Here is a 12,715-nt window from a genome sequence, read left to right on the forward strand (position 1 = left end):
CTCCCCATGCGGTGCCGCTACAGCTGATCTTAGGGTTCCTCCACCTTCTGAATCCCACTGTAAGGCCTGAGTGTTTGTGTTCAGGTGGAAACACAGTTATGCTCTACTATGGAGCTTGAAAAAAAAGGTGACTGGACTTCTTTTTTGCTTCTTGAAGATGTTTCACCAAAATGCTTCTTTAGTTCTGAAACCAAATGATGGAGAGACCCAGGTATTTATTTCTTAATTTTTACTTTCTTACTTTGAATACATTTCAGATCCTGTACTTTTTTTACTTTTATTTGAGTAAAGAAGTTGAACCAGTACTTCAAATTTTACCAGAGCATTTTTTAACACAAGTATTTGCACTTCAACTTAAGTGCAGAATGTCTGTACTTTTGCAACCTCTGCAGTCCAACCAGATTAACCTGTGACACACCTACACCTGGATTTATTCCAACCCGATTTTAGCTCAACAACTCCTGTTTCCTGTTCAACGAATCAGACGCAACCTCTTCAGCTATCAGTATGCAATACATCAAATGTTATCCCGTGTTGATTTTAGTAGTTTACTAATAGGATAAATTTGGGTATATATGTTACAATTATAATAATATGCTTAGAGATGATCTGCCACGTGGTTTTCATAGATAACTGTGAACTGTAGATTTATATTTCTGAATATTCCCCTCATCACACGTGGCAAAAGTACACACATTTTTTCAGTCACATAGAAGTACACATAATTTAAAAGAAAAAGGCTACTGTAAAAGCTGAAGCACAGATTCAACTTCTTTACTCAAGTAAAAGCAAAATGTACGAAAAGTAACTCCTTGAAGAACTTTTTTTGTCAGCCATTTTTGTGCAAAGCTATCTGAACCTCATGTTCAGTTATAATAATATAATAAAATTTTAACAATACTAGGGAATATCAACCTTATTAAAAAAAAAACTAATAAAGTGAGGGTGCTGTTCCATGAATAGATTCCATTTTTATTGTATAATTATTTAAATAAATAAATGGCCATAAACTGAACTGTCATAAACTGCAGCAGGTTAGTTTGTTATTAAGTAACAAACTGACCTGAGGTCAGCCCTATTCCAGAAAGCATGTTTAACCAACTCTGATTTAAAAAAAAAACTCTGAGTCGATCAACTCTGAGTTTCCGGTTCCAGAACAGCTGATCAGTTTCTTCAATCAACTCTGAGAATGATCACCCTGATTTAGAGGGTGCGTGAGTAAGAAAAGAAAGCCATCATCAATAGACCACCGACACCAAGAGTCAACATGGCAACTGGTAAATAAAGAGCGAATCCTCCATTTTAATCTGATGGATGGAGGATCGCACGTGTCAAGTGTGGAGCACGACGAGTCATTTTAGTCAGCCTGACCCACTCTGTCATCATCATAAAATGTTATTCAGCTGCAGCCTGATGGACAAACTGCAGGAGACAGAAAGTGAAGATAAAAATGTGGAGAAACAGCTCAGACTGAGTTTACTGACCAGCCTGTGTGTTAGAGACTGAGACAACAGCAGACCCCGGCGTCAGAGCTGACCTCAGATCAGTTTTTATTTAATAAAAACTGTTTTTGCTGCAGTTTATGACAGTTCAGTTTATGGCCATTTAATTGTTTGAATAATCATACAGTAAAAATGGAATCTATTGATGGAATAGCACCCTCACTTTATTCATTGTTTTTAATGGAGAATGCAGGTGGACTCGGACATGGTTTGCTGATATGTTATCGAGCCTATAATCACCAATTTAGATGATTTTTAGTGGAAAATATGTGGAAATTCATACTCTGAATTTCAGACAGCAGATCTTTCAAAATGTTGACAACATTTAAGTCACTTTAAATCCATTTAGTTCAGTTTTCAAGTCTTCATATCATTTCAGCCTCATCTTCACTCAAACATTCACAGCTTCTGATCCAGACATTTTTCCATCCAGTGTGTTCTGTCTAAAGCTTCATCCAGATCAGTGCGATGTAACAGTGATGCTACAGTAAATACAGTAAATGTTTCAGAGGAACTGACTGACAGCTGCAGCTGCCCCATAAATCCGAGACATTATCACTGTCTCCATCCCTACAGCCTATTGACAAGTGAATGACTGTAAAACCTTCATGTTATGTACAAAAATAACAAACTAACATGTAACTGGGATTTCAGTGCTTGTAGAAACATGAACATTTGCAGATGAATTCGCTCCTCTGATTGCTTTGCAGCAATTTTATGAATGAGGAAATGAATCGAAGTGTCAGACAGGTGGTTCAAATCTCATGATGTACCACAATTCACCAGTCGCATTAACTTGGTTGGCAAACACATCAAGTTCACCAGGGATGATATGAAAAATGAGAGGTTGACATTTTTGGACTGTGAAGTTGTCATGAGTAAAAGGAGATGTTTGAAATTTGATATGTATCATAAACCAGTACCTACAGTATTTAAGGTTTGACTTTCATCATCCCATTGGAGCACAAACTAAATGCCATCAAGACACTACAACAGAGAGTGAAGAACATCCCCACAGCTACAGCAGCCAGGCAAGCAGAAGAACGTCATATAAAGAAGGCCGTGTGCACGTGATTTTCCCAGCTGGAAATCTGTCAAAGTTGACAAGGCAGCTAAATAATGTTCCAGGCATTCCACTAGAGAAGAGGGAGAACTGCTGACTAAGCAGCAACGTTTGGTGATCCCTTATGTACACTGTATAGCCATTTTTATTTATCTATTTATTTATTTATTGCTATTTTTCATGTTTCATACATATGTTGGTTATTAAAACTTGTAACATTAAATATGTGGTAGCCTTTTTCAACTGCTCCCTTATTTCGAAGGGACATTGTCTAACACATTCTTGGAGCATGCGAACCATGTTATGATGGCAGAACAGTTATATTTAACACAGCACAAGCTGAGCAGGGATACAGTGTGCTTATTTTTCATGGCAGATTCTAAAGTGCATTGTGGACTTTACAGTGGAGTCTGTTGGATCCTTGCTTGTGTATTTTTCAGTGTTATCTACATGGCATTACTTTGGTATGTTATAAAACTGGTTGTTGGTTCGAAATAAAAGAGCTGGTAATGTTACCACAACAGTTTTAAATATTTCTTTTGTATTTTTGTAGCAAAGTAATAAAGATTGAATCTCTCTATGTATCATCTTTCATTGTACAATCTTGAAAGATGTACAAGATTTTCCAAGCACTATATCCCTCTGCCTAATTAAAAGTAGTCAACCATTTAAAACATTTGAAATGACACCATCGCATAGAGGACACTTACAATTTTGCTGTGTGTAACCAGTGCACTTGTAGATACCGGTTGGTATCCTCCTTGCAACCACTGGTTGGCAGAGAAAAATGTATATTCCCTGACCGTTTGGAAAGTCATTAGGTAAAACGTAGGTTAAATTATGGATGTAGTGTTGCAGCAAAAACCGGCTTTGCAATTTCTGTGGTCTTTATCAGATTGCTGCGATCGTGTGAGAGATTGTTTTTGTCATGAAGCTGATTATTAGAAGTTGACTTGGTATTAAAAAAATCCTTAACAAAAAGAGAACAATTGAACAGTGGCACATCCATGACACACACCAATATGATGCAGAATAAAAATGTACACGGCAATGTGGGCAGAGTTTCCCCATCATGTACGGATCATAGAAAGTAAGGACATTTCATGTAAGATTTAAAATTACCAGTTTATCAGATATCACTTTGTTACAGCTATATTTATCCTCACACCCCTTCAGTAGCTCTAGCTAATGACGCTATTTTTTTGTCTCACTGTTTCTGTCCTGAGTTGTCTGTATCAGTCTTTCACTGCAGGTGTGGCTCAGGCAGCTTGCCTGCACACAGTGACAGTGAACAAGGTGAAGTTAAGGTTACACTAACAGATGCTTCTCCAATTGATATTATAATTCTACATAATTTTGGAAGCAGAATGAATAGCAGCTTGCATGCTGAGTTTGTTTTGAAACAGCAGGAGAAAAGGAGAACATAAAACTACCCTTAGCAAAACAGACTGCCCTGAGGCATGAATCTGTATGTACTCTGCAGTAAGATGGACTCTCGGGCGCTGTAAATTGTTTTCATTGTGTGTCTTGTTCCCTTTATGATGACATTCAGTTCTTTCTTTATTTTATCCACTCCCACTGTAAACCTAAATAAATAGTTCAATTGTATTTATATAGTGCCAAGTCACAATCCACCTCAAGGTTCTTAACAATAACATTGCATTGTGTGCAAAGTAAAGATAAATCAGTGAGTAAACATTTCAAATGAAACTTAAACCCCAATTTTCGTCACACTGTGTCTACGCTATTCTCTGGGTGATTAAACTGGTTCATCTGAAACCAAAGATTATTGTCATTGTGTCGCTTGCATTTCAGATATCCTAGAAACATGTGATGTCATTCAACGAGTTCAGTGACACAGCAAAAAATAACTATGGGAAACTATCCAGCCCCACCCGTTCTGCAATCGGTGCTGAACAAAAACATTGCGTCAGACAAAGAACATTGTACTTTTATTTGTGTGCAGATGAATGCTGTCACTGGGAATTACTTCAACTTTGACATTAGAAGTCACTTGGACTCAAGGGTGAACAGATTTGATTTTGGTGTTCAGTGATCAGTGTCATTGTTGTTGAGATTCGTTCTGCAACTTCCAAATACGTGAATACTGAAGTTAATCAGGGTCCCACCTCCTTTACAGTCAAATGACAAATTTCAGACAAGTCCAGTCCCTCGTCTGCCCCTGAATAATCCTTCTGAGTGCTGTCATTTGATATTCAAGCCAATGAACACTTTGAATGCATCCCTCAGGTGCTGGGTGAGTTAATGTCACGTGGGGTTGGTAAAAGAGCATATTCCATAGTAAAGGCCATAACAATGATCACATTCACCTTTGTATATTGTTTTGTTGGCAGTAAAAAAAAATTTCCAGTGTCTCATGTGAAATTCCCCAGACAGCAAAGACAACAGTAAAACAGGCTGGTCCAGTGGTCAAAGGCATCATATATAAACTCCCAGGCTCTGTGTGCAAACATACAGACAGGGAGATTTCTCTCAGATAACAGTCAAGTGGACCAACGTGGTAAGGAAGATTCTCTTTACTATTTGTATTACTATCATTTTGTGTTTGTTATATTATGCAAAAGATTTACATTTTACTATCTCACTTGTTCTTGTTGTTTTTTCAAATACATTTCATTGTAGGCTTGGAAAAAAATGACTGGAGAGAAATTTTTTCATAGCAAACTGCAGCTGTGTTGATGACAATTTGCTTTAAAGTCTGAGTGTGTGTCCTCTTTAGGAAATCTCATTTTAAACGAATGCATTCAAATAATTCTTATTGTCTTAATATGTTTTAATGCATCTCAAATTTCTTCAATCAATCTGGGGAAACCAAACACAGCTTCATAACTTGTGAGCAAAATCTTGCATCTTGATGTCCACTTGCTTATATGTAACCTTGAACTTTTAGACATTTTGTAGAATCAAACAAGAAGGAAAAGGGGAAAAAAAACACTCTACTCTTACAAAAGTTGACTTTAGCACAGCTTGAATTGTACATGAATGCAATATAATCTCACCTCACTGACAGGTTTTTTTTTTAATTATTTAAAAGTAATGAATTAATCTTGATATTTTTCTGGCAGTAGAGAAATTTGCAGTGCATGAAAAAGTTTTTTTTCACACCTGTATTTTCATTTTCACTTTTCTCCCCACAGAAGGAGCTGATATGAAGCTTGGGTTGCTGGTCGTGGCGGCTGTGGCAGTTCTGCTGCCCAGCTTTTCTGAGAGCCGGATTGTCTCCAAATGTGAGCTCAGAGACAAGCTCAGAGAAAAGCTCAAACTGCCCAGAGGACTGGAGGAAGGAATCCTGGCAACAAGTGAGCTTAACTGTGATTTTCTTTGTTTCAGGACCATGAACTGACTCTCATAACCCCCAGAGTCACAAACACAAATCACTTGGGTGCTGATGAAAACCACAGCTGTACCTTAGCTGTACAAAAGTACACATCTGAGATATTTTAGCTGAGTGCTTTTTTTAATTCTTTATCTCCATTTCATGTTTCTGATAACTTCAGTTACTGCTTGCTGTGAAGATGCAGAATAAAGTCAGCAAATAAATTGTGATACAATTTTAGCAGTATGTGCATGTAACCATGATCTTTGTACAGGACAAAGAATGTTAATGACATCACCATTAATATACCTTGCACCACAGCTGTAGCAAAGGTTAGTCTGGTTTGGTCTATCAATAAATTTTTGACAATATTAAAAAGAAAAAGAAAAAAATGTCTTGTTAATTATAATTTGGAGGTTTATAGAAGCATCAGCAGTGGCTTTCTTATAGTATCAATTCAATTCAATTCAGTTCAATTCAGTTCAATTTTATTTATATAGCGCCAAATCACAACAGTCGCCTCAAGGCGCTTTGTATTGTAGGTAAAGACCCTACAATAATAAAATACAATATATTATAATAATATATATTCAAAGCCATTCAAAGAAAACTAATAGTATATACAGTCAGTTTCAGAGGTTAAAGGAAAACAGTGTCACTATCACCCTTTTCCTTTTATCTGCTGGCACACTTGTTCTCTCTCTTTCAGTAAAGTGGCCACTTCAAAAAAGTAGCCACTAAAATCAAACTAAAAGCAGATACATTTTGAAGGTTGAAGGAAGACAACGATCCTTTCTGGCTATCACATTTTTAAATTTTATTTTTTTCCTTGTTTGCTTTCTACTCATTGTGTGTGTGACTGGTTTGCTGCAGTTATCTGTGAAGTGGACAGGAGGTCTCGTCTGAACACCGCCTTGGTCACAGTGTTTGGTAACCGTATACCTACCACACCCAAGCCAACCGTGATCACAGCCCCCGCCACAACAGGAGCCAACAAAATGACCGCTGCAGCCACCATCCAACCAACAAGCACCAATTCACCAACCACTCAGCTGACCAATACTACTGCTACTGCTACCACTATTACAACCACTGCTACTAGCCCTGCTGCTACTAACGCTACCATCAGCTCAGTGAACACAACCCTTGTGTCAAACAGCACAGTTCTTGGTGGAAGACGAAAGCGGGGGGCCGACTCAAGCAGTGAGGAGGAAGATGGGGATGAAACAAGCAGTGAGGAGGGTGCAGGACACATCTTGAAGCCTTTGTCCCTCGGCCTTTATGGGCTCTTCCAGCTGTCTGATAAACAATTCTGTGATTCGGGGTATCGCCGGTCCAGGAATGTGTGCCGTACCTCCTGCACAGGTGAGTCCTTTCACCAGAAGCAAACAGAGAGTAATTATTTAAGTTTTCATTTTTATTTTATTTTGCATATTAAAAATGTTTCTTTTTTCCTTGAAGCATTCACCAATGATGACATCACTGATGATATTGCTTGTTTTGTCAAGACTGGTTACTGGAGGTAAGCTTCTGGATACTAAAATTTATACAGGTCAAATAAATAGCTGAAATTTTAAAACTTTAAAAAAGAAGAAGATACACACTTATAATATAAGTATGTGCATGGAATATAACTGCCTTTTTTTTACTCATCAAACAGGCAGATCCTGGAGAGCGCCTCACGCTCGTGTCGCCGCACCTCCAATTTCTTCAAAGAGTGTAAATAAATGGCTGCAAGTTCAGAGTTTCTTCCTGCAGGATCATCATCATTATCATCCTCATCCTCATCCTCATCATCAGATCCATTTCTGATGAGCTGTGATCATGTAGCTGCATGGTCCATTACCTGCTAAACAATATAAACCAGTGCTTTATTTTTTGGTGGTGGGATCTTTCAATAAATATTGCCTTGCAACATATGTGTGTGTGTGAGTGAGTTTGTTTTCAGTGTTGCAAAGTGACCTAATCAGCCGCCAGATTCCTATAGAATAATGAGTCCTTTCAAAAGCCTAAAAATCAACTGTTGCCATTTTATAAAGTCTACCTATTACTCCCTGTTTATTCAAAAATGAGATGAGCACTTAGGAAATAAAAGCCCCAAAGTATGATTCAGAAAATGTTGCAACCAGAATCCTAAAAAATGTTTTTTATTGGTCACATATGAACCTGGCAAATGCACCCCATGCAAACCATTAAAATTATTCTCTTTTAAAATAAAAAATTAAAAAAATTGGAATAATGTGAGACATTTAGAAAGGAAAGCTTTTCAACAGAATGTTGAACCAAATGATAATACATACATACACTAAACAGGTGGTTTAAATGATGCAGATAAGGACAAAGTAAGAATTATTACATTCCCTTTTACTGCCTGTATTACAGCAAATTAAGAATATATTTAATGAATTCAAATGTAGACATGGTTTGCTGCCCTGAAGATCACAAAACTTAAAGTTAGTTCATTATTTTCTGCTAGATGTCAGCAGATTGCAGATTTTACCCCTCCTAATTCACAGTGTGTGATCCTAGCTATGGTGACTACAATAGGACAAAGATGTTTTAGTTAACCAAGAGAGATCAAAAACATTAAATTTAGACTGTACCCCATAACAGCTGTGACTGACCATTGTGCTACTGTTTGTATGAAAAATACACTTTTGTACACACTATATTGTTGCATATTTGAATAATATCAGCACTTAGCAATAAATCAGGAAATACAAATTGGTTATAGTCAGTTAATGGTCAATTAAATATTTTTGTGGTATTTTGTGTTTTTACCCCTGAATCACCTCAAAAACTCTGGCCGCCCTTCATCTGTAGTGAGTGTACTTATTTAGTAAAATAACTCTGGACTGGATGAGTGCCGGCATTTTCCCTTGTTGAGTAGACTGTCAGTTCACTTTTTACCTCAGCTGTCAATGCTGGGTGAGAAGGTCCTTTATTTACTCTGGAGGAGACTGTAAAACTTTGTTAAAGGAGTCTGATACAGGTCAATGAGGCAGTGAAGCTCACTTCTGTCTGACCAATGACAGCGATACTGAGATGAGTTGTTGAGGATATCCAGAACTTTTCCGTCAATAAGCACTGCTCTTTTTGACACTATTAGCTACTGTTACCCAGCGTTAGTCCATCCATTCTCTTCCACTTATCCTTTTCAGGGTCGTGGCCAACATTATTGATAATGTCATTTAAGTGGATGCAACATTGTTTGACTAAGGCTTAGTGAGTAAACTCTCATACAATGTGAAATGTCTAGATTGTGTCTACAAATAAATTTGAGACAGATCTCTGGTCACACCTGCAGCACATTAAGTCACAAATGTGTCAAAAGAGAAGCAATTAATATGTAATCAAGCTGTTTATGACAGGGAAAGTATAATTTTTAGGACTCTCAAGCCTAACATTAGCTGGTGTTGTTCTAAACAGTATGGTATAACCACATGCATATCAATTCCTACACCTGTGACTCCCACAGCATTATTTCATTAATGTTACTATTGAATGGTAGAGAGGTCAGTGGAATAAGGAGGAAGAGTTCTTCTTCGATGTTTGTCCAGTGGGCAGCCCCACGTTTTTGTACCCAATTGATCAATCCCTTTGTCTGGGCAGCCCAATAATACAGCTGGAGGTCTGGAAGTCCCAGTCCACCTTTCTCTTTCAGTTTAGTTAAAGTTTTAAAGGTTATTCTAAGTAAGGAATTTATCCCAAAAAGGAACTAATTTTTTGTTAAGTCTGAAAAAATTAGTTTGCTGGGTAACAAGGGAGTGACTGGGACAAGTAACTAAGGCGGGGTTGTATATTCAGTTTAATAAACATTAATTTGGCCCAGGAGGGAAATGGGAAGTAGATTCCAATGCTCTTCTTTAATCTTTTTTTTTTCTTTTTAAATAAAGGTTAAAAGTTTATACAAATCTTTAAGTTTGGGGGATTTGTTTACTCCTAGATACTTAAATCCAGGTGCCCAGGTAAATGAAGAAATTGTTTTAAGGCTGCTGGTGATTGGCAAGTTCAGCAAAAAAAGCATTCAATTTCTCAAAGTTAATTTTATAGCCAGATATTTTTCCAGATTTGTCAGTTAGATTTAATACTGCTCTATAACTGGGTTCTCTGGTGTCATCAAATATAAAATAATGCCGTCAGCACATGAGATTCTGTTGTTTTTGCAGCATCAATTCCAAAAATCCCCTCACTCCTCCTGACTGCCTCAGCTAGGGGTGTGGGAAGAATAACAAAACAACAGCAACATTTACACAACAGTTTAACATTGGAGAAATTATGAACACACATCAGTCACCTGCATCGTTCTTTAGCTTTGTAACATGGGAATGTCACTCGGTAACAACATTAACAGTACACCCTGGGCAGGTAGCCGGTCTTGTTTAAAAGACATTTCACAGCATGAAATAAGCAGATAACTTCTGCAGCACATCATGTACAGATCCACTATTTCAAAAATAACATATAAAATTAATAAGGACATTTCACGTAAGATTTAAATGACCAGTTTATCAAATATCACCTTGTTAAACATGCTCTACAGGCAGACATTTGAAGTTACCTGCCACTTCATAAAAAGCAGCTACGCTACTCCTCGCTCCCCTTCGACAGATCTAGCTAATGGATGCAGGCTTTGCTGTCATTTTTTTTGGCTCACTTTTTCTGTTCTGTCTGTATCAGTCTTTCACTGCAGGTGTGGCTCAGGCAGCTCGTCTACACACAGCGACAGTGAACCACGTGAAGTTAAGGTTAAGCTAAAATATGTTTCTCCCAGTGACAAGATAAATGTAGCCAGAAATTTTGGAAACACAAATCCAAAAGGGTAATGTTTCAGATGAAACATGAATCACTCTCTATAGCCTTGCGCCAATTTTTTTAATTATTTTTTTTTATTGCAGTATAATGGACTCTCGGGTGCTTTTATTATTAAACTGTTTTTATTGTGTGTCTGTTTCATTTATGATGACATTAAGTTCTTTTTATAATTTATGGACTCTGAATCTCCAATATTACAATTGAAACCGATATAATTAGTGAAATAACTTTACACTGTGTGCAGATTACACCATGACTAGGCTACTCTAAAACTAAAGGTCATTGTTTTGTGTCCCTTGTGTTTCCGATCACCTAGAAACTTCAATGTGTGACACAGTAAAAATAACCATGAGAAAGCGCTACTCTTTCTTCAACCTGAGTCAGTGCTGAACAAAAATGAGCGAACTTTGCCCCAGACAGGGAATATTATACCTTGTTACTCTGTCTACACAAAAGCTGCAGCTGGGATTTTTTTCAAATTTGACATCACAAGTCACTTGGACTCAAAGATGAATGGATTTAATTTTGGTGTCCAGTGATCAGTGTCATTGTGACTGCAGATCTGTTCCATTCTTGTGAATATTTCAAGATGGTGATTAATTCTGCAACTCCCAAATACAGAAATATACTGAATTTAATCAGGGTCACACCTCCTTTACAGTCAAATTACAGATTTCAGAAAAGACCAGTCCCTGATCTGACTCATCTTTCTGGATGCTGTCATTTGATATTTAGATCAACGGAAGCTTTGAATGTAATACTCAGGTTCTGGGTGATTTAATTTCATGTGGGCTTGTTACAAGAATGTATTCTGTTAGCATGGTCATAATAATGATCACAGCCACCTCTATGTGTTGTTTTGTCAACATTAAAGAAATTTGCTGTGTTTCAAGGGAAACTCCCCAGACAACCAAGACAGCAGTAAAACAGGCTGGCCCAGCAGTCAAAGACATCATATATAAACTCACAGGCTTTTTCTGCAAACATACAGAGAGGGAAATTCATCTCCCAATCAAGTGGACCAACGTGGTAAGGAAGATTCTCTTCAATATTTTAATTATTATCACTTTGTGTTTTATTATGTAAATCATTTAAATTTGGTTCTTTTATTTGTTCAGTCACTATTGGGTTTTTTTTGTTTGTTTTTTTAACCAAGAACTTCATTGTAAGCTTAGAAAAAAATGACATTATTATGAAATTATTTCATAGCAAACTGTGACTGTGTTCATGACAATCTTAAAGGCCTCTTTAAAAAAATTAATCTTATTGTGTTGACATGTTTTAAGACATCTCAAATTTCTGCAATTAAACCAGGTAAACCAAATACAGCTTCATAACTTGTGAGCAAAATCTTGCTTCTTGAGGTCCGTTTGTTTATACGTATCCTTGAACTTCTTTTAGACATTTTGTAGAAATTTGAACAGAAAAAACACTACTCTTACAAAAGTTGACTTTAGCACAGCTTGAATTGTACATGAATGTCCAATAGTCTTGCCTCACCAACAGGTATTTCAGTCATTTTAAAAGTCAATCAATATTAATTTTAATTCTTTTGTTACTAGAGAAATTTGAGCTACATATAAAATTTAAGCAAATGGAAATGTAAGTTTTTTTTCACACCTGTGTTTTCATTTTCACTTTTCTCCCCACAGAAGGAGCTGATATGAAGCTTGGGTTGCTGGCCGTGGTGGCTGTGGCAGTTCTGCTGCCCAGCTTTTCTGAGAGCCGGATTGTCTCCAATTGTGAACTCAGAGACAAGCTCAGAGAAAAGCTCAAACTGCTCAGGAGACTGGAGGAAGGAATCCTGGCAACAGGTGAGCTTAAAGTTGATTTTTTTTTTTTTAGGTTTAACAACCATAAACAGACTGGTGATTTGTGTTTTTGACCTCCAGAGTCACAAACACAAATCACCTGGGTGCTGATGAAAATCAAAGCTGTACCTTAGCCATACAAAAGTATACATCTGGGGTATTTAAGCTGTGTGCTAATTTATGCCTC

The 12,715-nt window shown here is 37.2% G+C and overlaps 1 protein-coding gene across 1 annotated transcript; it reads left to right on the forward strand.

Annotated features, from left to right (window-relative positions):
- Positions 1-4,961: 4,961 nt before the first annotated feature.
- On the forward strand, positions 4,962-7,816 carry LOC115795023 (uncharacterized). Its single transcript, XM_030750777.1, has 5 exons — positions 4,962-5,086; positions 5,724-5,885; positions 6,776-7,267; positions 7,364-7,424; positions 7,563-7,816. Exons 2-5 carry the CDS (start codon positions 5,735-5,737, stop codon positions 7,627-7,629), a joined length of 771 nt encoding a protein of 256 aa, XP_030606637.1. The 5' UTR covers positions 4,962-5,086; positions 5,724-5,734; the 3' UTR covers positions 7,630-7,816.
- Positions 7,817-12,715: the final 4,899 nt, after the last annotated feature.

The sequence above is a fragment of the Archocentrus centrarchus genome, chromosome 16 (assembly GCF_007364275.1).
Source record: "Archocentrus centrarchus isolate MPI-CPG fArcCen1 chromosome 16, fArcCen1, whole genome shotgun sequence".
Classification (NCBI taxonomy): domain Eukaryota; kingdom Metazoa; phylum Chordata; class Actinopteri; order Cichliformes; family Cichlidae; genus Archocentrus; species Archocentrus centrarchus.